A 25,607-nucleotide genomic window follows, 5' to 3' on the forward strand; every position below is an offset into this window, starting at 1 on the left:
AGTGAATGTTCAATGTGTCTCAGATGGCATGTGACCAGGATTCATCACTGAATTTGGATCATTAGCTTCCCCGGCCCTGGCCAATTGCTGATGGGGAGCGCAACATGAACACTGATCCGTGCCCCTTCTAAGCTAGTTGTAGTTTATCAAGCGAACTTTTGCACTCAGCCTCAGTGTTCTGGGCCAAATTCAAGTGCATAGGAAGTAGGCATAATGTTTATTGATCTTAGTGGTACCTGTGCCGGTGTGAAATTTGACTCTTTGTTTGTTTTATGGTCCCTTACTGCTAACCCATAAGCTCCATACTAGCATATTTAAAATTATGCTAGAATACTAGCATATTTAAAATGAAACACACTACAGTACATAAGTTTTTGTAACTGTAATAAAATACAGTAATAGTTCAAAAGTTATGTCTTTATAGGGAAGCAAAGGTGAACGTGGATTTCCTGGACTTTCTGGAGAGAAAGGTGATGAGGTAAAATTATTTTAATTTCAATAATAATTATATTATAGTTATTCTTATGTGTACATGAATAAAGGTCCAGATTGAGAACTAAATCCATATATTATCTAATTCTCCAGAATATCTCAAGAAGATATGTAAGCGTTAGGAAGGCTGATATTAACAGTTCTTGATTCTGAATTTTCCATATAATTAAGTACTGTTACTCAGTTGAGTAAGGCAGTTTTATTTTTCGCATCTCTTAATTTAATTACAAAGGATTGTATATTTAAATGCTAATATTGAGAAGATAATACAGGATCGAGCAATAAATGGGTATATGCCGAGTATTCTCAGAATGTTTGTTCACATTTTATAACAAATGTGCTTTGACTGTGTTACTGCCCCTTTAGTGTTTGTCAAGGTTCCTTCCCCACTCTGAATGCAAGGGTACAGATGTGGGGACCTGCATGAAAAACCAACTAAGCTTATCTTTACCAGCTTAGGTCAAAACTTCCCCAAGGTACAAAATACTCCACCCTTTGTCCTTGGATTGGCCGAGGATCTAGACTGTTCTTAATGGCAGCAGATGACAGAACAAGGAGTAATGGTCTCAAGTTGCAGTGGGGGAGATTTAGGTTGGATATTAGGAAAAACTTTTTCACTAGGAGGGTGGTGAAACACTGGAATGTGTTACCTAGGGAGGTGGTGGAATCTCCTTCCTTAGAAGTTTTTAAGGTCAGGCTTGACAAAGCCCTGGCTGGGAGCTTTAGTTGGGGATTGGTCCTGCTTTGAGCAGGGGGTTGGACTAGATGACCTCCTGAGGTCCCTTCCAACCCTGATATTCTATAATTCTATGATTGAATTTTGAATTTGAAAATGTGAGTATTTTCACCAGATACTGGATTCCTAGGGTATTGTAAGCCAGTAAGGGTACAGAAAAATACCACGAGACCTATTGCCCAATGAAAATGAAATTCCACAGCTCCAATTTTAAACGCCAGATATTTGCAATGAAAGCTCAAGAGCAATCTTATGTCAAAAGAATTCACCAAAATTAATCAGCTAATAAATATAAGTGAATCATGTGCTCCTTGGAGATAATTTGCCAGATGAAATAGGTAAAATAAATCATCCATTACAGATTATTTGCTGAGCTCTATTAAATAACAAAGCTCTTCAACTGAAATATGTTAAATATACTACTCTCTCGTAAATGTTATTGCTTTGATAGGAGAGAATGCATCTGAAAAATTATGGTCGCTAATATTTGGAATTTTGAATGTATTGATGAATTCCTTATTCGTTCTGGGGATTTCATGGTACATAGCTAATGTTAATTATGGAGTGAAGGTGAAATTTCAAACAAAATATGGATTGAAAGTGTTTTTCAAACTGAAATTTGTACTCAACACTATCCATCACTTCAAGAGAGTGATCAGGTAGACTGTGTGTCAGATTTTCACCAAAACTGTGATGGAATGATGATGATTTTTTTTTACCTTTGATTTAGCTGATATACTTCCTTTCTTGCACAATTCAAAATAAATCCAGAAAAATCTAATTACAATGATGAATTATTGTCAGACTAAGCAACTGATATAAATGTTGGGGAAAAAAGAAAATTCATCTGGAACAACTTATCTTGAGGGTGGTGTAAAGAATCAGAACAAAAGTGTTAGATATGTTCCACTTTTGCCCCTGCTTGCCCTAGATCTCAGCAGATTGCCAAAATATAAAGATGGTTTTGGAAATTATCATGTTTTTTCTTCCTTTTGTATTGATACTATTCAGAGAATCTGCAAGGTTGGTGCTTCTTAAATATTCAAGACGTCCTAAGATTTAGAAGACATACTTTAAAATAAATTTACAATAATAAATAAGGCTCTAAAAACGTTTTATTTTAAAAATAAACAGGACTGTGGTAAAACAGTAGTGTGGCCTTTCTCTGTGCGCACCATCTCTGGTGTAATACATGCAGCAGCAACTTGACACACGGAGATCCAATTTTAAACAATTCTGACAGTATCTCACTGCCAAAAGTTGAGACAGATCTTAAAGGCAATTGAGAAGGTAATAACAAAAAGACCAGGTTATAATTGGCACTTAGGCTTTTAAAGAGACGCCAGAGTAAATTCATTCTAAGTAAATTTTTATTGATTCAATAGGGTGCTCACTCAGTCAATAACGAAGCTATTATAATGCTTCTTCACTATTTGGTAGGTGCTAAGGCACTCCCAACAATGTTGGGTAGCTCCAGTGTTTTAGCAGATGTTTTAGGTTACTTCATTGTAACTGGGTGAATGAATGTTACTTCCAGGAAACTACATAATGGAGTTGTTATTCCAGTAATGGATCTGAAGTTCTCATGTTTTTTATGATTTGGTTAGATTACCAGAGCCACAAAGTAGAACAATAGTTTTAGGGTCTTCTGAAATTCATTGAAGCCAGTGGAAATACTCTCATAGACATAAAGAGGCTTTTGGAACAGGCCCTTAATGATTATACATTCGGAGTTACATACTATTTTATAATTCAAGGAACTATAAACCAAAACTCCATTTATGCAGCTGAACGATCAAGTGCTTCCCCGATTTAATTCAATGATAAACTCTCATTTGCTTCAGTGGGAGCAGTGTCAGGCCCTCTATTACTCACATATTATGCTTCTTCCGTAACTCGGGATTCTGTTTTCCCTGATCTTTCCTCCACTTCTTTCATATTCTCCAGGAGTATCTGGTCTCTAAGTTTCACTATACTTTGAGAATGTCATTGTTAAGACAATTTAGGTTTTGCAAAGTCCTTTGAAAGGAATTTTATCTGGTGCTTTTCGGATTGCACTTTCTTATTACAATGTGAGTTTAAGAATTTTAACAAACTTAATTCTTAAAACTATCGTTGGTGTCTGTGTATTATTAATGAGGCTCTACAGTTGGGGAAACTAATTCAAAATGGGGCACAAATCCCACAAAATATTGGGGGGGAGCCTCTCCCCACATCTTGAGGGGGCCTGAGTCTCCCTAAATGTCCTTGTCCCCGTGTGGATAGATTTTTGTGCCCACCATAGTCCCCACCTCTCCATCCTTTCCTGATTTCTCCCTTTTCTTCTTTAAATCTTCTACTTCCCCCTGAATTTTCCCTTTTCTGGGCTCCTTTGCTTTCGGATTTTCTGTGAAGTATGAGGGGAAAGGTTATGATCTGCTGAAAGTCATTTCTCTATTCATATATGTATATCATTAGTGCATATGAAGTTATGAGAATTGTGTTGTATGTTTGTCACTAAAACATGCTGTAAGTTGCGGAATCAGCCAGTTATTAGCTTCCCAGAGGCAACAGGAAGGAAAGTAACCAATGCCCGGGGAAGGGTGACAAACAGCCCATCAACAGCCAGTGACTCATCTGCATGAGGCCACAGCAGGGGGATTGCTCAACCTTTCCTAGAGACTCAGTAATGCCCACCAGACATGTCTGGACTTGTGTATTCCCCAAGCACATGGTCTGAGGGTATAAAACAGAACACAGCAAGCCCATGCTTCGCCTTTTTCCTGCCCCCACCTCTGCTGCAAGAAACCAAGACACTCAGAAGAAGACTGAAGACTCCAACAGAGGAGGCTGGTCCAGGTTTAAGGGACAAACCTGTATATTAAGGACTGCAGTATCCAGTGGAGTGAGAACAACTGCTTAACCTAGATGTTGCTCAGTCTAATAGGGTTGAGAATTTAGACTGCGTGCTTATGTTTTCTTCTCTTTTGGTAACTAACTGACTTTTTGCCTAGCACTTACAATCACTTAAAATCTATATTCTGTAGTCAATAAATTTGTTTAATTGTTTATCTTTACCAGTGAGTTTGTATGACGTGTGTGGCAAAACTGCTCAGGTTTGCAAAGGCTGGTATATGAAGCCGATGAAGTGGTGAGAGAATTAATAAATTTGCACTGCCCATCTTGAGCAGTGCAAAACGGTATATTCCTGAGGTACAAGCCTAGGAGCTGGGGGGATTTGGCTGGTGCCTTTCCCTGTGTGATTCATGAGTGGCTCTGGGAGCATTCATGCAATCTAGCTGGCTGGGGGGCTCCACCTGTGGTTGAGCTGAGTGATAACAGCACCTGGAGGAGTTTGCTTCTGGTCACTAGCAAGGCATTGTGAGAGTCAGCCCAGGCTGGACAGTTCAGGGAGCACAGTGGTCCCACAGTCCCAGGCTGCACCCCGGGGATCCCATCAGAGGTTTTGTGTGCACACTGAGAAAGCAACTTATGATAACTGAAAGCCACAGTCAGTTCTGGAATGCACTGCAAAGAGCAGCAGCACCACTGACAGTGAGTGCAAAAAATACCATTTTCCCTCACTTCAAGTACCTTGTTATAAAAGAAAAAAACACTTTGGAGAGTTACAGAGAAGCCTTTCTTTGTTGTTCTTTTGGAAACTGAGACCTCCAATCCTATGTTGAGAACCTCTCTCAATGTAGAAATGATAAGGATAATGGGCTACTTGTCTTAGTTCAGATATACTAAGTCTGCATAGTGGTTAAGTGTCTTTCCCTTCCGTCATGTGCTCATCACCAGATGTTGCACTAGTACTCTGAATATTAACTGATACAATCATTCCAGGTCTTTTTAGTATTGATATGAGGCATGGATTATAAATTTGAACAAAGAGATTTAGCTATTCACCTTTGAGATGAAGTCTTATTAAAACTATTAAATATATTTTACACACATGCAGAATGCTAGTGAATTTTCAGGCCATATAATAGAATTATGAGCAGTAGCTGGAAGAAAAGTGTGCAGTAGTTCTTTAAGTGCTATGACAAAAATCCATACTTTATTTATATAAAATGAAAATAATTGGGATATTGGACACAAAGCAATATCCTGCTTAGATAATATCAGGTAATATTGAGAGGTGTGAACAGGTGCCTTTCTGAACAGGAAGAAAGTTTATAGTGATAGGAAAAGGAAAAATTGTTTCTGTACTTTGCTCAGACATCATGCTCTTATCTACAGAGCTAAAGAGGAAAATATATAAAGGACAGAAGTTGCCTGCAGTAATGATGGGGAAGAGTGTAATTTATCACTCAAACAAGAGGTTATCTTTTATGTGCTGCTTCAGAACAGTATATGTTTGTTTAGCTAAAAAATAATTTGTATATAAACTATAACAGTGATGGGTATGATGAATGTAATGGATTTCAAGATTAAACCTGTGTTATGGAGAAAAATATTCATAAATATCCTTTATTCTCAGGGTCTTCAAGGTATTCCAGGGCTCCCTGGTCTAACAGGACCTAGTGGACCTTCTGTAAGTGTTTGATATACTCTATGATCTAATCTACAATAACTGTCTAGTGAACCTGTTGTGCTCAATATCAAGATGTAATGAAAAGGAGACTAGATTGAGCCAAATATTAAAGAAGCTAATAAATCCAATAATCCAGTACTAATTGAAAATGAAAGCTGTTATTTTGGGAGTAATGCTTTAGCTTACGGAAAGGTGGGATAATTTAATATGAATATGTGACTCCAGAGATTTAACTTTCACTTTAAATAATAGCTTCATATTAGTTCTTCGTATTTCTAGCCTGTTCTCTTCTCTGTGGTGCTAATAAAGAGCCAGAGTCTGCCTTCAGTTGACTTCTGGGGAGTTGAATGAATGTCATTGTAAGAGTAATAGAAGTTGGCCCAAGTAGTTTTGTAGAAGCAAGATATGTTGTGAGTTTAAATTCCTGAAAATGTTGCCATTGTCAGAACCATTATTGTGTATATAATTTATAATATGTTTCTGGCTTCTTGGTGATGATATCAGAAAATTTATACACAAAATTGACTTGAATGATGTAATAACTTTCAGATAATTATGCATCTGAACCCAAATTATTGGTATAATGTTAGTGATAAATTCTAATCATAATTCTGTTTGAAAACTCTGAAAACACTGAATCCTGAAACTTAGAAATTATAAAGTGTGACTCTAAATTGGCTATTAATATAAAAAGTCAGTAAGCCACATTTGTAAAGCAATGATAGAAAATGTTATATCTTTTCCATACCCTTAGGAAATACTATTACATTTTACTTCCTATTTTAAAAGATGCAGATCATGTTGTTTATTGCACTTATTTTTAATTTCCTGAATGCTTGCAATACTTAAGTTAAGCTTTCTTTCAAAAACTGTAACAAATTTACTAAAGCATAATGAGTAATATGTAAATTGCCATTTAAGCAGCAAGGCTAAATTCTTAGCAGTATCAAAAGATGCCAATTAAGGTCACTACATTTAGTCTGCCAAGGTGAAAATGCAACCACAAAAACAAGTTTTACCCTTCATAGGGCTTATCAGTAGTATGCAGCTGTTGTATCAGCCAGAAGAAATATAAGCCTAGAGGAGAGACTTAATTAAGTTAAAATGACCTTCAAAAAGTGAGTTTTAATAACTTAATTGCAATGCAGATTACCTTGTTTTATTGTTTCATCACTAATGTGAACCAATCCTATGTGTTTCAGGGAGCAATAGGAAGACCTGGACATCCCGGTCCAGTTGGGGCAAAAGGTGAAAAGGTATTGAACATTATTCTTTGTTTCAGTTCCAGTGAAGGTCTATAAAGAATTATCTAGTTCCTTTCCTCACTTACGGTTTTCTTGACATGCCAGAAACAGACCATGACTACCCGGGGAGTCAAAAGGCTGTATGGTACAAACAGGAATTGAACAGACAGTATTGCTACGCATTTTTGACACAAGAGGTTAGCCAAAAGTTGTGGTCTTACAAGGTTGTTTCTGTTAAGAGGAGAAATTGATGTTGGAGCCAGGTATTTTTATGCTGCAATCCTGTTTGTGTATGAAGATGTACATGGCCTCTTTCAGCCAACTCTCCTGTCTCCTTAGTTTTATGCTCCTTTTTTCGTGTCTGTTTCTCATGTTTCTTGCTGCTTCCCTTTGTTACACACAGATACACTGCTCCAGTCCAATCAGTCTTCCATGCCTGATCAGAGCACAGTGGAACCCTTCTTGTGCCACATGTCTAACTCCTACCCGAGCCTGGCATGTGGCTATTTTTTTTAAGTGGAGGTCCATATTGTTTCAGAGCTCAATGTTTATATTTATTCTGATGAAAGGTGGCAGTACCACCCACCAAGTTCAACAAGGTTTAATCCAACCTATCACAATACCTTTTTCTAGGTAAATTCCTTTAACTCACTTAAAAAATCATGCAGTTTTAATATGGTGCTTTTACCAAGCAGTGCCATACTTCCATGTTTTCTTATATCCCTTATGGTATATAAATGCATCATGTACTCTATACAATTTAAAAAAACTTGATGGTTTATTATATAAGCAGTGGTTGAAATTGTTAGCTATTTCTTAGAATCATAGAAATGTAGGGCTGATCCCTTTAGTCCATTCCCCTGCATTAAAGCAGGATTATAGACCCTACCTTATTTTCTTTTCAATATTGTAGTCAAAAGAAATGCCATATATTAAAAGTCACAAATATTATTCAATATGATTTAGCCTCTGCAAAAATATATTACTGCCTTTTACTTAATTTGCATTAAGGTTTTTTTTAACAATATTGTACATATATCAGACACTCAATAGTGCTCAGTCTAGTTGGAAGGCAAAATTAATCTCTTATGCAATTCAGCTCAGTTCAGTGGAGTTACAGCAGACATAAACTTGGCCTACAGTTGCAAAACAACTTCCATTTATAACCCTCCCTTTTGCTACATGTGTATACCCTTCTGAAGTTTTTACCATTAGCTTGAAGTTTTTCATGCTTAGTGCCACCACATAAGATTCTTTCTATAATATTTGCTGTATTCCATAGTATTATGCAAATTCTGAACTGTAACTGATTTTTAGAAAGAAAATAAACTTCTGTCCTTTAACTCCCATCAAGCTACAGAATCTTCATAATGTAGATGAATTTGAAAATTTCCTCTAACAAAACAAAAGGAGCAGCAAAGATAGGAACACCTTCCTCCTTCCAGTCACTTAAAACAAAATGAAATGCAAGAAACTTCCTTGTTAACTCAGTACACAGGTCTACTCATAAAAAGTCTGGTAAAGCAAAGTTCCAATAATAACATTAACTCAGATGCAGGACACACGTTTTCTGTTCTTGGATTTCTGGTTGAGGCTAGTGTGGAGGGGTTCCAAGCTCTTTGGAGGACAGGATCACAATTCAAAATGATCTTGATAACTTAGAGAGAGAGTCTGAAATCAATAAGACAAAATTCAGTAAAAACAAGTGCACACTTCTGCACTTGCGAAGGAAAAATCAATGCACAAGTACAAAATAACTGGCTACTGCAGAACAGAATCTGGGGGTTATACAGGATCACAAATTGAATGTGAGCCAACAATGTCATGGTGTTGTGGAAAAGGCAAATGTCATTCTGGGACGTATTAACAGGAGTGTCATACCTAAGACATGGGAGGTAATTGTTTCATTCTACTTGGCATTGGTTAGAGCTCAGCTGGAGTAGTGTCCAGTTTGGAACACGTAATCTAAGAAAGGTGTTGATAAATTGGAGAGAATCCAGAAGAGAGCAACTAAAAATGATGGTAGGTTAAGACGATAAGAAAACCTGACCATGAGTGAGGAAAGGTTAAAAGAATTGGGCTTGTTTAGTCTACAGAAGAGAAGTCTGACGAGGGGGGACATAAGTCTTCAAATATGTGAAAGGTTGTTATAAAGGGGACAGTAATCCACCATGTCCACAGAGGGTAGAATAGTTAATTGGCTTGGTTTGCAGCAAGGGAGATTTAGGTTATATATTAGGAAAAAAGTTTTGAACTATAAGGACAGTTAAACACTGGAATAGGTTACCAAGGAAGGTTTTGGAATCCACGTCATTGCATGTTTTCAGAACAGGTTAGACAAACACCTGAGCCTCCAAAGATTTAATAACTATGGTAAATGCACTATATAGCTCATCCAAAACAGTGATTCAAGCATGTTTGAGCAACAAGTCCCTTTGAAGTAGTAATTGGACTGCATCAGAGTTGACCCTCAGTCTGCTGCTGTATATCGTATTGATGGACTACGTCATCAGATGGACTACTAATGGGAAAAAGGTCACAAGCTGCTATATGCAGACAAAATAGCAATATGGGTGTTCTCAAAAGAAGACCTTGGGGAAATAATAAATCAGTGATATGATCAGCTAAGCAGGCCTGGGATGAAAATGAACATGACTAAGACTGAGGTCATGTAGGTCAGTAGGGGTGCCACAGGAAACTGAATATAGAGTTTAATGGAATACAGCTACACCAAACTGACCAGTTCAAGAACCTTAGTGACTGGGGTTACAGAAGACAGTGAGATAGTATATGAGATACAGTTCAAACTAGAGAATGCTGGAAGAGCAAGGGATGACATGGCAGGTTTTATATGACAAGCATATGTCATTTACAGAACATGGGTGCATTCAGCAATGCTGTATGGCACAGAAGCATGATCACTAAAGAAATGGTAGCTTCAATACCTACAGGTGTTTGAGATAAGATGCCTTCAAGGTATATAGAGTTTGAAAAGACAGATTTCAAAATGAAAGCATTAGAATGGAAGTCAGGTCTATGATGTGGTTGACAAAATCCAGGAACCATGACTTCACTGGGTTGGACACATACAGAGGATGAATGAAGAGGACCTGGTGAAGATAGCATGGCAGGAGAAGATGGTAGGAAAGAGACCCCAAGGAAAGCCGAGGAAGTGGTGGGTGGATTGCATTAAAGAAAATGGTAAAAAGGTGGACCTTAGTGCAGCCTGAGACAGATGAACATTCTGTCTGCATGACATCCTGATCCAGATGATGGTATTAGGGGAAGGAGAAGAGGAAGAAGTTAGTCAAACACCTGCCAGGGATGGTGTGATAGTTCTCAGGGTATCTTGGACTGAGAGTCACCTTCTTACCCCCTTGCCTCCAGCAAGAGAAAGACTTGCTTGTGCTTACCTGGGTGTCAGCTCCCTGATACCACCATCCTTTTCATTATCCACTCTCCTCTGGATAATGCCAACCCTTACTTTGTCTGGCAAATTAACAATAGGTGTGTCCCAGTCCCCAGGCTCCTTTGATGCATTACCCTATAGTGTCCAGCCCTTTATTCATGCAACACTTGCAGGAATACCAGCTTGTATAATTCAACTCAGGATTCTCACCTTTCTTAATATCACAGTACTGAAATATATTTATAGGGAAAATGATACGTTTATTATCAAAGATTCAAGAGATAGTGAGTAAGGATAATGGAAGCAAAAGGTTACATAAAAATCAAAATCATAACACACTTTCTAGAGACTAAACTTGCCTTAGTAGGCTAATCTTCTGTCTGAAGAAGTGTATCTCCCCCCAGATGTCTTCTGAAGCATTTCAACCAAGGCTGGTTGAGATCCCATTTTCATGAATGTAAATTTACTGCCCATTTGCTTCCTAGGTGCAAGACAACAGGCTGTCTTCTCTGCTCCCATAATATAGTCCAGCAGACCTTTGACTTGTATCTCAAGATATTCCCCTGCTGCGTGCTCTTCTGTGTTGTCTTCATATCTCTCTGTTGGCTTTGTATGTAATGTTCCACCATTGTGTTGGCTTACAGTGCTTAATTTATTTGCCAACAAGGAGACGGGAGAATAAACATCTTTTGTCTGATAGGAACACTTTTTTCCTCCACCTCTCCTGTAATACAGAATCTAAGAAGATATTTTCAATTTACGTATATAACTTCTCACCTAATAGCCGTACATACGTTCACAATTATATTACCAACCATTATGACCCTGGCTTTCATTTAAGACCTCACACAACTATATTTGGTGAACCAGAATGTATATACCAGAATCAGGATATTCTTGTAACATCCTTGCCAGTGGCCGCTGAGGGTTTATGGGTCACAGATCATCTAGGTGTACTAGGTCCTGCCTCAGCGTGAGATAGACCTCAGTGTGGGATAGATGGTCTAGATAACTTCTCACAGTCTCTTCCAGGCCTGCATTTCCATGATTCTGTATTTTTATTGACTTGTAATAGTGACATTACCAGAAGAACTGACTTCCATGGGACATTGCTTCATATCATAACAAAAACATAGCAGCCCACACTTGTTTAGAGTGCCCACTAGTATGTAAACTGTTTGGGGAATCTGCTTACATGTATCCCATTTCAGTCCATATCAGCCCAACAGGCAACAGTTATAACTTACCCACAGTTAGACCATCATCACAATTCACCACAAAAAGTGATGAATTCATTTTTTTTGTCATAGTTCAATGCTAGGTTTATCTTTGTTTTGTTCTGGGTTTTTTGTTTTGTTCTGTTTTTGTCTAAGTGATGGTTGTTTCTTTACAACTTAATCCATAAACTGAAGATTATGTTCAACAAAGTGGTTTATGATTTATGAAAATTATTCTGAACTTTTATTTTCCAAATTTTGTTTATTGCTATAAAGTTGAACATCCTTCTCACTGCCTTTTCTCCCAATTAATATGAAGCAGATACTGTATTCAGTTACTCAAATCACTTACAAGTGAAACTACTGTGTTAAAATTTCTATAAGGAAACCTATTGCAAATAATCAATGTCATAGGGCTAAGACTCGAGATCTAATATAAAGGTATTATTCCCATATCAGCTCACTCGCTTGTTTGTTTGTTTGTTTTTTAACGTTGTTTTATATAGAGGATTAAGATGACACTAGAGAGAGGGTAGGCCAAATTAACCTCTTTTATAGCTGTACTTATCCAAAAAATAGAGGGAGGAGGGTCATATAGATTGCATTTCTTGTTTATTATCACTGTGCTAGGTATTACATCAGTTTCAGTAAATGAAATGTATGAATCTTATACTGTCATAGGGTAATGAGGGTTCTCCTGGAAAGCCTGGACCACCTGGACCTCCAGTAAGTCATTTGTTTCATATTTTGAATAGTATATTTTGATAATTTACCGAAGGGTATGGTAGATTCTCCAAGTCCTTGAATCAATATTGGATGTCTGTCTAAATCTAAAAGATGTGCTGTAGCTCAAGCAGAAGTGTATGGACTTGATCCAGGAGACATTTGGGGAAATTCTATGGACAGTTTTGCGCAGGATGAAAGATTAGATGATCATAATGGTCCCTTTTGGCCCAAACTCCTATTGACATCAGTAGCCAGGATTTCACCCTGAATCTCTGAAAATAATATGAGTATTTTTTCCTGTAAAGCGCTCTTCATAAAATATTTCTTTTTAAAAATACAAAATACAGTAAAATACAAAATGCTTTAAGAATATAAAGGCGGGTATGGAGAAAATATACTAAAACAATATGCTGTCTGAGAGGACAGATTCTGCCTTTGTAAACCTAGAGTCAGGGTACAGGCCACCTGTCCAGGTTGTACATGGCATCTTGTACAGCCAGTGGGTTGTAGTAGTATCTGACTGAATGACCATTCCCTATTCTGCCCCTTTTTCATTCCCCCCATGCACAACTGTGACTGTTCTGCTGCAGCGTTCTGGTTTCACCAATAAAGTATATAAAAGTTAAAGTAAAATAAAACCTGCCATATTTATTTGCATTAGTTTGTTTTGCATGATAAAACTTCACATTTTAAAGTATTCTGAACTCAATAAATTTCTCTTTCATACTGAAAACATATTGTCGTTGAAGTGCAAATTGATTTGGGGACGGAAAAGGTGCATGTCATCTTTGGTCTTCACTTTGTCATTCTCCCTTTTCTTATGCATACATTTTATAAATCTCCATATATGAAAAAAGATTACATCCATATTTCCTACCTTCACCTTAAATATCCTGTGAATAGAATGTTTGAAAAAATATAAATCTCTTTTCAAAAGCAAGAGTTTCATCCATTCATATCTTGAATACACTTGAGTTAATGTGTGCTTTTTGTGCTTTGGGGGTCAACAGGCTGTAAACATTTAGCATAAACTGGTAGTTCAGTTATTGAATTTTATTGAATTCATAATTTTTCTTCTGAATTTATTAGTGTCTCATCTGTCAAATTTGAGCATTAATTCAAAGCTACAGTACAAGCCTCTATATTCTTGAAGTATTTGAAGCCTGACTCAAATGCTTTGCAGTTTTCATTTAAGATGTAACTTTTTAAGGTGATAAAAAATGAAATGTACAATACCTTGAATTCCTTTACGCACATCATTTGGCCAGTCACATAAATGGTTTGGCAATTTTATATAATAAAAGTTATACAATTACCTTAGGATTCATGAGCCTTCATTTTTATTAGCTGATAAAAAGCCCAATCTTCCATTCATCACACATCCCGAACTCTTAAATGACTTCACTGGAATTTTTGCAGGACAGACCTGTCACACTTTGGGGCAGTTGCACCTATATTCCCTCTTAGGGTCCCACAAGGGCACCCACTCATAGGCTTTCTGCTGCCCAGCCACCACCACTCTGGGCGTAGACATATGTCTCTCTCCCTTCTGAGCACGGTAATTCCAGGCTGCACAGCTCCCTGCCGACACAGTGTTCCCCAGAAAAGTCCGACTGCCTAAACAGGCCTGGTTTACTTTTCTCCTCAGAGATGGTAAACAGGGTAATTGCCACAATTAAGTTGCCACACCGGTCTTTCTAAGCAAGTACATTTATTTTTAGGAAAAGCATTACAGAGAAAACATGTTAAAAACAATAAAAGAACCTACATACGTGCCAATAAACATATGAGAGGTCACCCCCTGACTACAACAGAGGCTCTGGCCAGTAGTCCTTCACACCCCACCAAGGGTTTATTCTGTGGTCACAAGTTCATAACAGCAATTAGCTCAGAACACACAGACTGAGCCATGTCCTTCCAAGGATTGGGGCCCCCCTTGGACAGAAGGTTCTGTCTGTTTACTGGATCAGAAAAAATGCACTGAATCTGTTTTAAGTCTTTCTTTGTTGGCCCCAGGGCCAGCTCCAGGCACCAGCGTTCTAAGCAGGTGCTTGGGGTGGAAGTTAGAAAGGGGCGGCAGAGTTTCCGTGACTGCAGCAATTTGGTGGCTGCTTCTCTCTCTCCTGCTGTCTACGGCGGCAATTCGGCGGCGACAGGTTTTTTCACTGCTTGAGGCAGCAAAAACGGTAGAGCCGGCCCTGGTTGGCCCCTGGAGAATCCGGTTTGAACCAGTGTTTGTGAACCTCCTTCCAGGTGTGGTAACTCTCTGGAGGTGTTACAAATGGAGTGAATTTTCCTAACTACCTCCCACTCCTCTTAGTTCCTGGAGAATTGAGCCCCTCCCCCCCTCCATGGAATTACACGCAAAGATAATAAACTGAATTCAATAAGGTTTCTTCAGGATATTTCAGGTAGTTGTTAGGATATAGATATTCAGGCCTGTCGGTAAAGGCCTATACTCTAAGAATTTAGGTGTATTCTTATCACTTGGCTAGTTATAGAGGTATAAAAGAAGGAATCAAAATCACTGTCTACCAGTGTAAGGTCCTTCTCTTACTGTGACAGTCTGAGGCCCTGTGCTTAGTCTAAGGCCTTTGGCTAAGTGACAGAGGCTGCCATAAGCTGGGAAGCGACCGATCACATCCTCACATTCCAAACTAGTCACATTGAAATAAAATGCTATTGGGCTGTTAGGAATACAATCCTGTCCTAATAATGCCTATTGCTGCCAGAGAAAGGGAAGTGCCTAGAAGATGTAAAAGGAAACTTAGTTTGATAGCATCCTGTCTGGCAAGAACTCACTTATCAAGAGCTGGGATGTGAAATCCTCACTTCTGTATTGTTTTGTCATTATAGTTCCCACTTCGCTATTGTTTATCTGTATTATCTCTGATTGTTCCTGTCTGCTGTATAATTAATTTTGCTGGGTGTAAACTAATTAAGGTGGTGGGATATAATTGGTTAAATAATCATGTTACAATATGTTAGGATTGGTTTGTTAAATTTCAGTAAAATGATTGGTTAAGGTATAGCTAAACAGAACTCAAGTTTTACTATATAGTCTGCAGTCAATCAGGAAGTGTGGGGGTGTGTGTGTGGGTGGGGGAAATGGGAACAGGAAATGGGGGTGAGGACATTGGAATCATGTTTGGCTAAGGGCAGGAATGGGAACAGGGATACAGGTGTAAGGCTCTGTGGTATCAGAGCTGGGAAGGGGGACACTAAGGAAGGAAACTGGAATCACGCTTGCTGGAAGTTCACCCCAATAAACATCGAATTGTTTGCACCTTTGGACTTGGGGTATTGTTGCTCTCTGTTCATGTGAGAAGGACCAGGGAAGTAAGTGCGTGAAGGAATAAGCCCCCTAACAGTAGTTGTCATATCTGTCACAAGACTTATTAACGGAAATGGTACTTTGGCTTTGTGTACTAGCAATTCAAAGAATGAAAAGCTGTTTTTCCATTGATTTCATCTCCATAGTTCATAGTTGTGATTTTTTAAAAATATTTTCTGAATATTTTCATATTTTAAGGGTATGCCTTACAATGAAAGGAATGGAATGAGCAGCTTATATAAACTACAGGTATTTTTCTTTATTAAATGATTTAACAGTTTTTTCCTGATTACTGCCTTATGGAACAAATGAAAATTGTTTTCTTTTCCCAGGGAGGTGTAAGCGTTGCTACTTATCCTGGTCCACCAGGCCCTCCTGTAAGTATTTAATAGATATCATCTGTAATATTTAGTGTAAAACATTTACAGAGAGCTTCGTATCTTGCATGCAAGTTGTTTGTTAGCTGGGTGACAGAAGACTTTACATTTGAAAAGTAAGAATAAACAACTCAGATAGGATGTGACTGATACACATTAATAATAAAACACACATTTTGTAAGTGTGTGTAACAAACAGCCTAGCATACACTGAGAGAATGACTAAAATTTTAATTTAAATATTGAGAATTACAACCCTAGGTTTTGCTGAAAAGTACTTAAAAAAATGCCAATACCCTGATTAAAATTAATGGGACTACTCCTTGAGTAAATGCAGTTTAATATGAATATAGGTTGCAGAACTGGGCACAAAAATAATTTGATCTTGGACTATATATTGCAGTAATGTAATAATTCTTAAAACATATAGTTCACTTTTTATCTTTAGAGACAGTGTTGTTCAGTAGCGCATTAAATTTGGTGTTGAAAATAAGGAACTCATTAATTCTAGTCTAGTGCTGTCACTGACTCGCTGCATAGCTTTGGATAAGTCTCTTAATTTCTCTGCCTCGGTTTCCCCATCTGTCTACCCTACCTCTCTGGATGACGAGGAGAATGTGGGAGTTGTATGGAGTAGATGTATCCCTCCCCTCAATTTCCATGAGTCCCATAAGTGCTGCTGTCATCCTGGGTGAGAGCTCTGAAAGAGATCTGTCAGGCAGTGGTAACCTTTGGGCTATTCTGCCCCTTTGTATTCCTGTGGGTCTAAGGTGGACTCTGTCTTCCCCATCCCTCTTACACATACACGTGGCCTTTGGAGCCAAAGAGCCACATGGTTAGTGCCTTTGTGATGTTATAGCCATAGGTGGACTCCCCACCCTTGGGCATAATCATTTTGGCAGCTGTGTAAACCCTTTGTGGCCACTAATGAGGTGCTGCTTTCCCCTTTGTGACATCATTTGCACTTTGTGGCACAGAATCAAGCCAGGCCACAGAGCTATGCCCTGCTCTGTACGATGGAATAACATACACTAGGATTTGACCCAAATTTAACTAAATAAGGTTGCTGCTTGTAGTGATTCTGAATACACTACATGACCATTTTATTACACTTGTTGTTATATATTGTGGTAATGTTAAAGACATCACATTCTTGTCTAATTGTGTTAAGTTATTTTCTAATACCTTTTAAATCATTCTTTGCAGGGTCCAAAAGGTGATCCTGGTACTGTGGTATGTATATTTTATTGGAATGTGTCATTTCAGTCATACTGACAAGTGTGTCTTCATGAGTTGGGATGTGGGGATGATGCTGAGAAGGAGTGGGAGGACTACTAGGGAACTGAGGACTTCATAGATCATCAGAAGAGCCCCCCCCCCCCCCCCAAAAAAAAAAAAATATATCAGAGTATGGTCCCAGCCATGTGAGTGGGACAGTCCAGGTAATCTCCTTGAGCAGGAAGTTACTCTATCAGTACATTTAAAAAACCTTGTTTTATAACCAAGGCTAGAGAAAGGTACAGCTCCAGGTCAATAGATTTCTTTTTACAGCTGTTAATGTTAATTATGTTCAGTGATACATTATATAAGCTGTCTGTGGATTTTGTTCTCTGTTTAGTAATCTATAGAGGCATTTAAGTATGAAGAATTTGTATTATTTCAAGAGACTAAATCACTACTTGAAGCAGGCCCACTAGAAATAAAGATGGAAAATGTTTTAATTTTGAGTCCAAAGCAGTAACATGTAAAATTGAAATTGCTCACAGGAGGTGATCACATCGTACCAGCATTTAGCAACCAGAAGACTGTTTTCTTAAGGCACAGTGTAATGAGGGATTAATGCTCAATAGTAATTAGAATATGATCAGGCTGTCTGCAGCTGCCAAGAAGTTGATAATAACTGGAGCTCCAGTACATCTCAATTGTATAGCTTCACATTCAAAACCTATCATAATAAAGCTGATTCACTGAATGCTTTGCTCTTTCTCCTCAAAGATTGCAATCTGCCCTTTTCACAAAACCTTTATTTCATATATTTACATTTTTGGAACAAACAGAAAAGTTTTGCAATACCCAGGTTTTGGTAGATATTGTTTGTACTTTGACACCATTGAATATTTTTTCAGTTTTAATATGAAATTTTTAAAGAGCCCGTAGGAAGCAAGCAGCTCCCAACCAAGATACATACATTTGCAATAACTGCTAAAGATCTTGCAAATCTCGGATTGGACTATTCAGTCACATGAGACATTGAAAACCATCCACATCATAGGCTGCAATTCCCACCGTCTCTCACAGACAAAAGGATGCCAATTTATTTAACATAATGCAGTGGGTGCCATTAAAAACTAGACATTTACCACTCACAGCAGTTAAATATAGCACAGTATAAGGAATGCACAAATACCATGGTCATGAGGGACAAAGCAGCACAAACCCACACTTACAGAACTGCGCCACTGCAGTAAAGGAGGCAAAACTACCATTACATGCTTGTAACTCTCACCTACATATCTCATTGTCAGCTGAAACACCTACTGCCACTCCTAAACTTTCAGATTGCCTACATGAAATAGCTCTTGGATGATGAGCAGCTGGCTCAAGCTGAACCCAGGCAAGACCATAGTGATGCTGATTAAAAAGGGAAATGCTTTGAAAAGCTGGACAAGATGTTTTCTACACCTTCCATTGAAGCCAGACAGCCCTCATGTGTCACAGTGGTGTGAAGCATTGGGGTCCACTTTTACTCCTTATTAAACTTGGATGGTGAGGTATAGTCAGTTTCCAAAAATGCCATCTTGCACCTCCAGCTTGCTAGGAAATGTCCCTTCCTCCATATGAGGACCTGACCATGGTGATCCATGCATTTGTCACCACCAGGCTGGATTAACATAACTCATTGTATCTAAAGCTGAATGTGAAGATGATGCAATGACTGCCTACTTTCTCCATGTTTCTAGTCACTTAGAACACATTACACCTGTGCACAAGTCCTTCCACTGGACAGACTCAAGTCAGCCTCTGATGACAGTTTAAGGTTTTGGTCCTCATTTTCAAAGCAATTAATGGATGAAGCCCCAGCTACATCAAAGACCAAATATATGAACCCATGTGATATCTGCACTCCTCTAGTACAGTGCAGGTTACGAAGCGCAGGATGAAGTATGTGAAAGCTAGGAACAAAGCAGTCTCTGTTGAGGGGCTCTTGGTAAGGAACAATCTTCTAAAAGATATTGGGCGAATCCAAAGTCTCACCATCTCTAGAAAAAGCCTTACCACGGAAGTAATATTTGGAATTTGAACACTCCTTCTATTCCCAAACCACTCTCAACCCCCTAAATCCTCAGAAAACCTCTATATCCCAAACAAAGTTCTGACCCCATTAAAGGGAGAAATTACAGAGAAGCCATGAAATCCGCTTGGGATTTTGTTATTGATTTTACGTGTAAAGCACTCAGATACTATGGTGATGGGCAGTAGTATAAAACTCCAAGATAGCTAGATAAATAGCTTGTAATGGTAAATGTCCCCCTTTATTTATTTTATTTTGCACTCACTATTACTTGTCTGTAAAGCTGAATTACTGTTCAGTAGTTGCTACATCATCTCACTCATTTTCTTGCTTTTCTTCCAAAGCTTGTAGACTTAATGCTGGAGTGCTCTTGATCTACGCATCCCTAGGGAGAATAGGCTTTACTTAGGGAAGAGAGTTTTGCTCTGAAGCCCCTAGACGCATCTTTTTTTGACTGTCAAAAGGCAAATTCTGGAGTAACCTTGCAACCCATGTTACTTGTCTAATTGACAACGTACATTCCAACCTCTCCCTTTATTGACTGAAAGTGGTTTAGTGCTGACCTTAACCAAGTAGATACACCAGAGGGGATTCTTTCTGATTAGGTTCTTAATCAAAACTGAAACAATTAATCAGAAAATAAACACATACTTGTTCTGGGAATAGTTCTAATTATGAGGTCATAAAAACAACACATAGCAAAAGCTGTTCACTCAAAGCAAATAGAATATTTAGCTGGTTGTTAAATAATCTTAAATTGAATGCTTTGCTTTTATTTACTATATTACTATTTTTATGTCATTCAGAATGCAGAATTTTTAATCTAAACTACACTTTTAAAACAAACAGGGAGAACCAGGTCCAATGGGACTACCTGGACTAGAGGGATTTCCAGGAGAAAAGGTACGACTTCATTAAAGAAAAATATCCTCTCTTCTTTTCCATTGGTATTGCTGCTACTTCTGTATATCTACAGTGTTTATTGGCAGGGAAATGTTTCCTTCATTTAAAAGGCTGTTCACTTGTTGATGGTGTCTATCTGCAGCAGAATGTTTCATGCAAGATTGGGTCTGCATATGTAGAAATGTCATGTGCCTACCTGTCTTTTCATTTTCTGTTTAAATCTAGGTCTAAATAATACAATTCAATCAATGTAAAATCCCAGTTTTCCAGGAAAAACAATCTGTGTGTAGTCAGCCTTCCATCCATTACCAGTCATTCATTCTATTCCATTAGTATTAGAGCAGCCACTTTGATTTTATTCAACAAGTTACTTCCTTGATTAATGCTGATTAAAAGTGCAAGGCACTCCTTAGCAGAAGACACAAACCCTTTGATATGCCCCTAGGTATGTTGCCTGGCTTTTATTCCCCTTGACCAAACATCGTCTTCCTCATCTAGTCTAGTTATGCTGCCCCATTTTAAATGCATTTCTGAGGCAAAGATCCCAAATGATAGTGCTATAGGCTAATACTGTAACCCTGAGACTGTAACCCTGGGACTATCTGCATGCATGACTAATACAAAGAAGGCTAATTTAAATTATACTAAAAATCTAGGTAAGCAGATTGGATCAAATCCAGAGAGATGCTGAGTGCCTGCAACTTCCAGTGGGCCCGGTCCTGCTCCCAAACTCTCTTGCCTTGTAGGATTTGACCTGCTATTTTTAAATATGTGGATTGTAACCATTTTTGTTTTGCACTTCTGATGTTATAATGAGTCTGTATGTAGCCTCTTCTGGAGAATGTCTGATCCCCAAGCATGGTAGAGTCCACTTGCTCCTTCTTCTGGCTTTGTGTCCCAGTTTAGGACCAACGAGCACTGGATTCTCTTGAATCCATGGACTGATGGCAGGTCTCAACTCTTAACTTGCTAGTCACTGAAGCTAAACTACATTCTCAGTACACAGTGTGTCCAGCTATGGCCAGGTGAATAAGTTAATATGCAACCCTTGTGACTTCTAGGACATTACAAATTAAAAGCAACTGTAGACTAACAAAGTTTAAAAAAGGAATAAACACATTATTAAGAGAAAGGCTATGATTAATTTAGAAGGGGCAAAGACAGGAATTAGGTAAAGGGAACAGGCAAGGGAACTGATAAATGAATGAACAGATTAAACCTCACAACCACAATCAGACCCTTCCTGAAATAAAAACATTCTTCTAATAAGCAAATACAGTCAAAATCCCACATAGACTATACAAATAAATAGGTGTGATCCCAGAGTCTGCCTGCAGGTCCCAGGTGGTTGGTGTGAATGCTGTTGCTGTGTTGGAGCTCTATAGGCTGACAGAACAGAGGTGAGTTGTGCTGTGAAATTATCATGTAAAGGTTGTAGGCCTGACCACCACTTCGATTCCAGATGAGCTTTCAGTTGGCTGTGCACACACAAACCAGGGCTTTCCTTGCCCCTGGCATCCTTTTCGGTCTATCTAGGTGATGTTTCCCAAGTATTCCTTGTTAAAGATGCAAGGCAGATCCCACATTGGGTGGAGCAGATCCCAGGTGGCCCCAACCCTGGCTTTCCCTTTGTAACGATGCTGGTTCTGGTGGGACCCAACTGAGAGTGCAAATTCAGGACAAATTGCTTAAAGCAGGGAAGTTACAACCCAAGGTTGGGGTTTTTCACCTCTAAGGCAAACCAAACCAGCCAAACAGAGAAGACTTTGGTCTCACCCCACTGGCTAACCACAAGTCACACAAGCAATTCCCTTAGACACTCCAGTTTCCCAGTATCTCCACCAGTGCCACTCGTTATGGGGATAAATGGTTATGAAAACCAATACCCCAGTAAAAGAAAAAAGGTTCTCTCAATCCCAAAGGATCAAGCCCCAGACCCAGGTCTATATACAAATCAGATCTTACCCACAAATCACGCTGTTGCCAATCCTTTAGAATCTAAAATCTAAAGGTTTATTCATAAAAGGAAAAAGATATAGATGAGAGCTAGAATTGGTTAAATGGAATCAATTACATACAGTAATGGCAAAGTTCTTGGTTCAGGCTTGCAGCAGTGATAGAATAAACTGCAGGTTCAAATCAAGTCTCTGGAGAACATCCACAGCTGGGATGGGTCATTCAGTCCTTCGTTCAAAGCTTCAGTGTAGCAAAGTCCCTCCAAAGGTAAGAAGCAGGATTGAAGACAAGATGGAGGAGCTGCAGCAGCTTTTTATATTCTCTTGCCATGTGGTCTCTGCTTTCTTTGTTCCAAAGACAAGCTGTCCAGCACATGGCATGGAAAAACCTCAGAGTTCTGTCCATAGGCATATCCCTGCATGCCTTGCTGAGTCACCAGGCATGTCTGCCTTCTGTCAGTGGGTCAGTTGTATAGCTGATGGTTCTTAATGGGCCATCAAGCAGGCTAGGCAGAGCTGACACCAACTTGTTTGGGGTGTCCCCCAGAAGCATAGCACAAGTTTGAAATACAGACAGTATAAAGGCACTATTCATAACTTCCACTACAAAAATGATACACACATATAGACAGCATAATCATAATCAGCAAACCATAACCTTGTTTTAGACACCTCATTTGACCCCCTTTATATGATATTTGGTGCCACTACAGGATCTTGGTTGCAACAATGATCTATATGGTCCCAGTTCAAGTCAATGTCACACCCTTGTTTTCCAGAGCAAGGGGGGGCCTAATGGGTGAGGCTGGCAAACAATCTTCTCCCTATGAAGTCTTCTGACCCTCTTGGGTTTTGCTGAAGACTGGTTATTGGTTGGGTGGAAGAAGTGGCTTTGTTTCACAGACACCTAGGGGAGATGGAACATCCTCTGGGAAACTGGGTGTTTCCCATTGGCCAGGCCCTTGTGGCTGACAGGAAAATTGAAGTTCTTTTGCATGCTGTACGGAGAGCAACCCAGGAGGTCTGTCTCATACTCTTACTAGCAGCCAGTACCCAGCTGCTGACTCCCATCCCTTGAGCACAGTGCCTGTCCATGAGCAGGACATGGCTGGGCAGCCTCGACCATTTGGAAGTGGTTGTAGCCTGCAGGTGGCTACCCGGGCATTTCTGTCAGGCCTCTAGCCTGGTGACTCCTCTGTCCCAATCCCTGGTATTAGTTGTGGTCTCATGCACGTACCAAGCTGTTTCAATTGCTGCGGTCTCAGTCTCTGCATTACTCTCCATCTGTGAGAGCTCCTGGGAGCTGCATTTCTGAAGCTTCCAAAATGGCAAAAGGCTACATGTATTTTACTTGTTGTCTGCACCAAATGAAATGCCCAAAAGACTTTGAGATGTACCATCTAGTTAATGTCAATCTCTACTGTAGTATGTTATACTTGCATCTTTGATCTGAGGGTCTCAAAACTCATTAAAGACAATTAATGTGTTCTCACAGTACCTTGTAACGTAGTTGTGTTACTTATTACCATCGTCAACCCTATTTTATATATGTTGAAACTGAGGCATCCTGAATCAAAGAAAAAACCTATAGTAAAGGCAGAAGTAGAACTCAGAACTCCTTATGCTCTTAGACTCCCTTCCCGTGTAATACAGGACCCTGCATGTAGCTATAATGTTGGTATTAGTGCCAACTAGTTTAAGGTGACATAGAAGGAAAAGATGCTCGTACAATACTGAATTATACTTTGTTAATTCTGGTCACTGCCATGAGTTATAAATGAGGATTATTTGGAGATCTGCATGTTGGTCAGATACTTGACTCTGGTCCATTTTAAAGCATTTTTAACATTAACTTTCACCTGAATATCCTTTTGATTGAACATAAGGGCAAATACACAAATGATGACTGTCATAAATATAAAGGGAAGGGTAAACCCCTTTAAAATCCCTCCTGGCCAGAGGAAAAATCCTCTCACCTGTAAAGGGTTAAGAAGCTAGGATAACCTCGCTGGCACCTGACCAAAATGACCAATGAGGAGACAAGATACTTTCAAAAGCTGGGGGAAGGCAAAAACAAAGGGTCTGTCTGTGTGATGCTTTTGCTGGGGACAGAACAGGAATGGAGTCTTAGAATTTAGAAAGTAATCTCGCTAGATATGCGTTAGATTATGATTTCTTTAAATGGCTGAGAAATTGAGCTGTGCTGAAAGGAATGGATATTCCTGTCTTTGTGTCTTTTTGTAACTTAAGGTTTTGCCTAGAGGGATTCTCTATGTTTTGAATCAGGTATTTACCTGATTCAAGGTTTTGCCTAGAGGGATTCTCTATGTTTTGAATCAGGTATTTACCTGATTCAAGGTTTTGCCTAGAGGGATTCTCTATGTTTTGAATCAGGTATTTACCATCCTGATTTTACAGAGGTGATTCTTTTTCCTTCTATTAAAATTCTTCTTTTCAGAAACTAAATGTTTTTTCATTGTTCTTAAGATCTAAGGGTTTGGGTCTGTGGTCACCTGTGCAAATTGGTGAGGATTTTTACCAAACCTTCCCCAGGAAGTGGGGTGCAAGGGTTGGGAGGATTTTGGGGGGAAAGACGTTTCCAAACAACACTTTCCCAATAAAAATAAACCCAGATAAACGTTTGGTGGTGGCAGTGGAAGTCCAAGTGCAAAGGGTAAAATAGTTTGTACCTTGGGGAAGTTTTAACCTAAGCTGGTAAAAGTAAGCTTAGGAGGTTTTCATGCAGATCCCTGCATCTGTACCCTAGAGTTCAGAATGGGAAAGGAACCTTGACAATGACATTGCAGACAGGGAACTAAAATACAAGGGATTATATGACTTACTCAGTGCCAAAAATGAGTCAATGGCAGAACTAAATATAAGAATTCAAACAATCCTGCATCTCCTATTCTTATCAGATCTTTAACTAATACTGTTTGAAGACTCTGTATCCTCATTTGCTGGAAATATTACAATGCAGTGGTATCTTTTCCTTAGGGAGATCTGGGACCTGCTGGTTCACCAGGAGCACCAGGGTTACCAGTGAGTATGTTCATGAAAGAAACAGTTTATTTCTTGGGAAAAGTTGAAAAAAAAAATGTCAAAGCCTAAAAGATGCTCATCCACACTACTAATTACTATTTGTGGAGTACCAATAGTTTGCTAGAAATTTTATAGACATGTATGAAGACAAGATCCTTGAGCTACAGAGTTTCCAATCTTAACATCAAAGCCTTTTTAATAAAATGATAGGAGAGAATGAGATAAATATGTGATGCAGGTCCGAATTCAAGGTTGCTTATATATACTGTGTCAAAAAGTTTATGAGATTGTTCTGAATCTCCTCAGTTTATTAAAAGGCAAATGAAGAAGCCATTTTATATATTCTTGGAGATAAAAAGGCCTC

At 38.9% G+C, this 25,607-nt stretch overlaps 1 protein-coding gene across 1 annotated transcript in view; it reads left to right on the forward strand.

Moving 5' to 3' along the window:
* Positions 1–25,607, forward strand: part of COL19A1 (collagen type XIX alpha 1 chain) — a 315,760-nt gene that overhangs the window by 240,787 nt on the left and 49,366 nt on the right. Inside the window, exons 31-39 of the mRNA XM_077812674.1 lie at positions 425–478; positions 5,691–5,744; positions 6,947–7,000; positions 12,296–12,340; positions 15,873–15,923; positions 16,007–16,051; positions 17,258–17,284; positions 20,193–20,246; positions 25,199–25,243. Of these exons, the coding sequence (XP_077668800.1) occupies positions 425–478; positions 5,691–5,744; positions 6,947–7,000; positions 12,296–12,340; positions 15,873–15,923; positions 16,007–16,051; positions 17,258–17,284; positions 20,193–20,246; positions 25,199–25,243 (429 nt within the window). The remainder of the gene's footprint in view (positions 1–424; positions 479–5,690; positions 5,745–6,946; positions 7,001–12,295; positions 12,341–15,872; positions 15,924–16,006; positions 16,052–17,257; positions 17,285–20,192; positions 20,247–25,198; positions 25,244–25,607) is intronic.

The sequence above is a fragment of the Eretmochelys imbricata genome, chromosome 3 (assembly GCF_965152235.1).
Source record: "Eretmochelys imbricata isolate rEreImb1 chromosome 3, rEreImb1.hap1, whole genome shotgun sequence".
NCBI classification, from domain to species: Eukaryota; Metazoa; Chordata; order Testudines; family Cheloniidae; genus Eretmochelys; species Eretmochelys imbricata.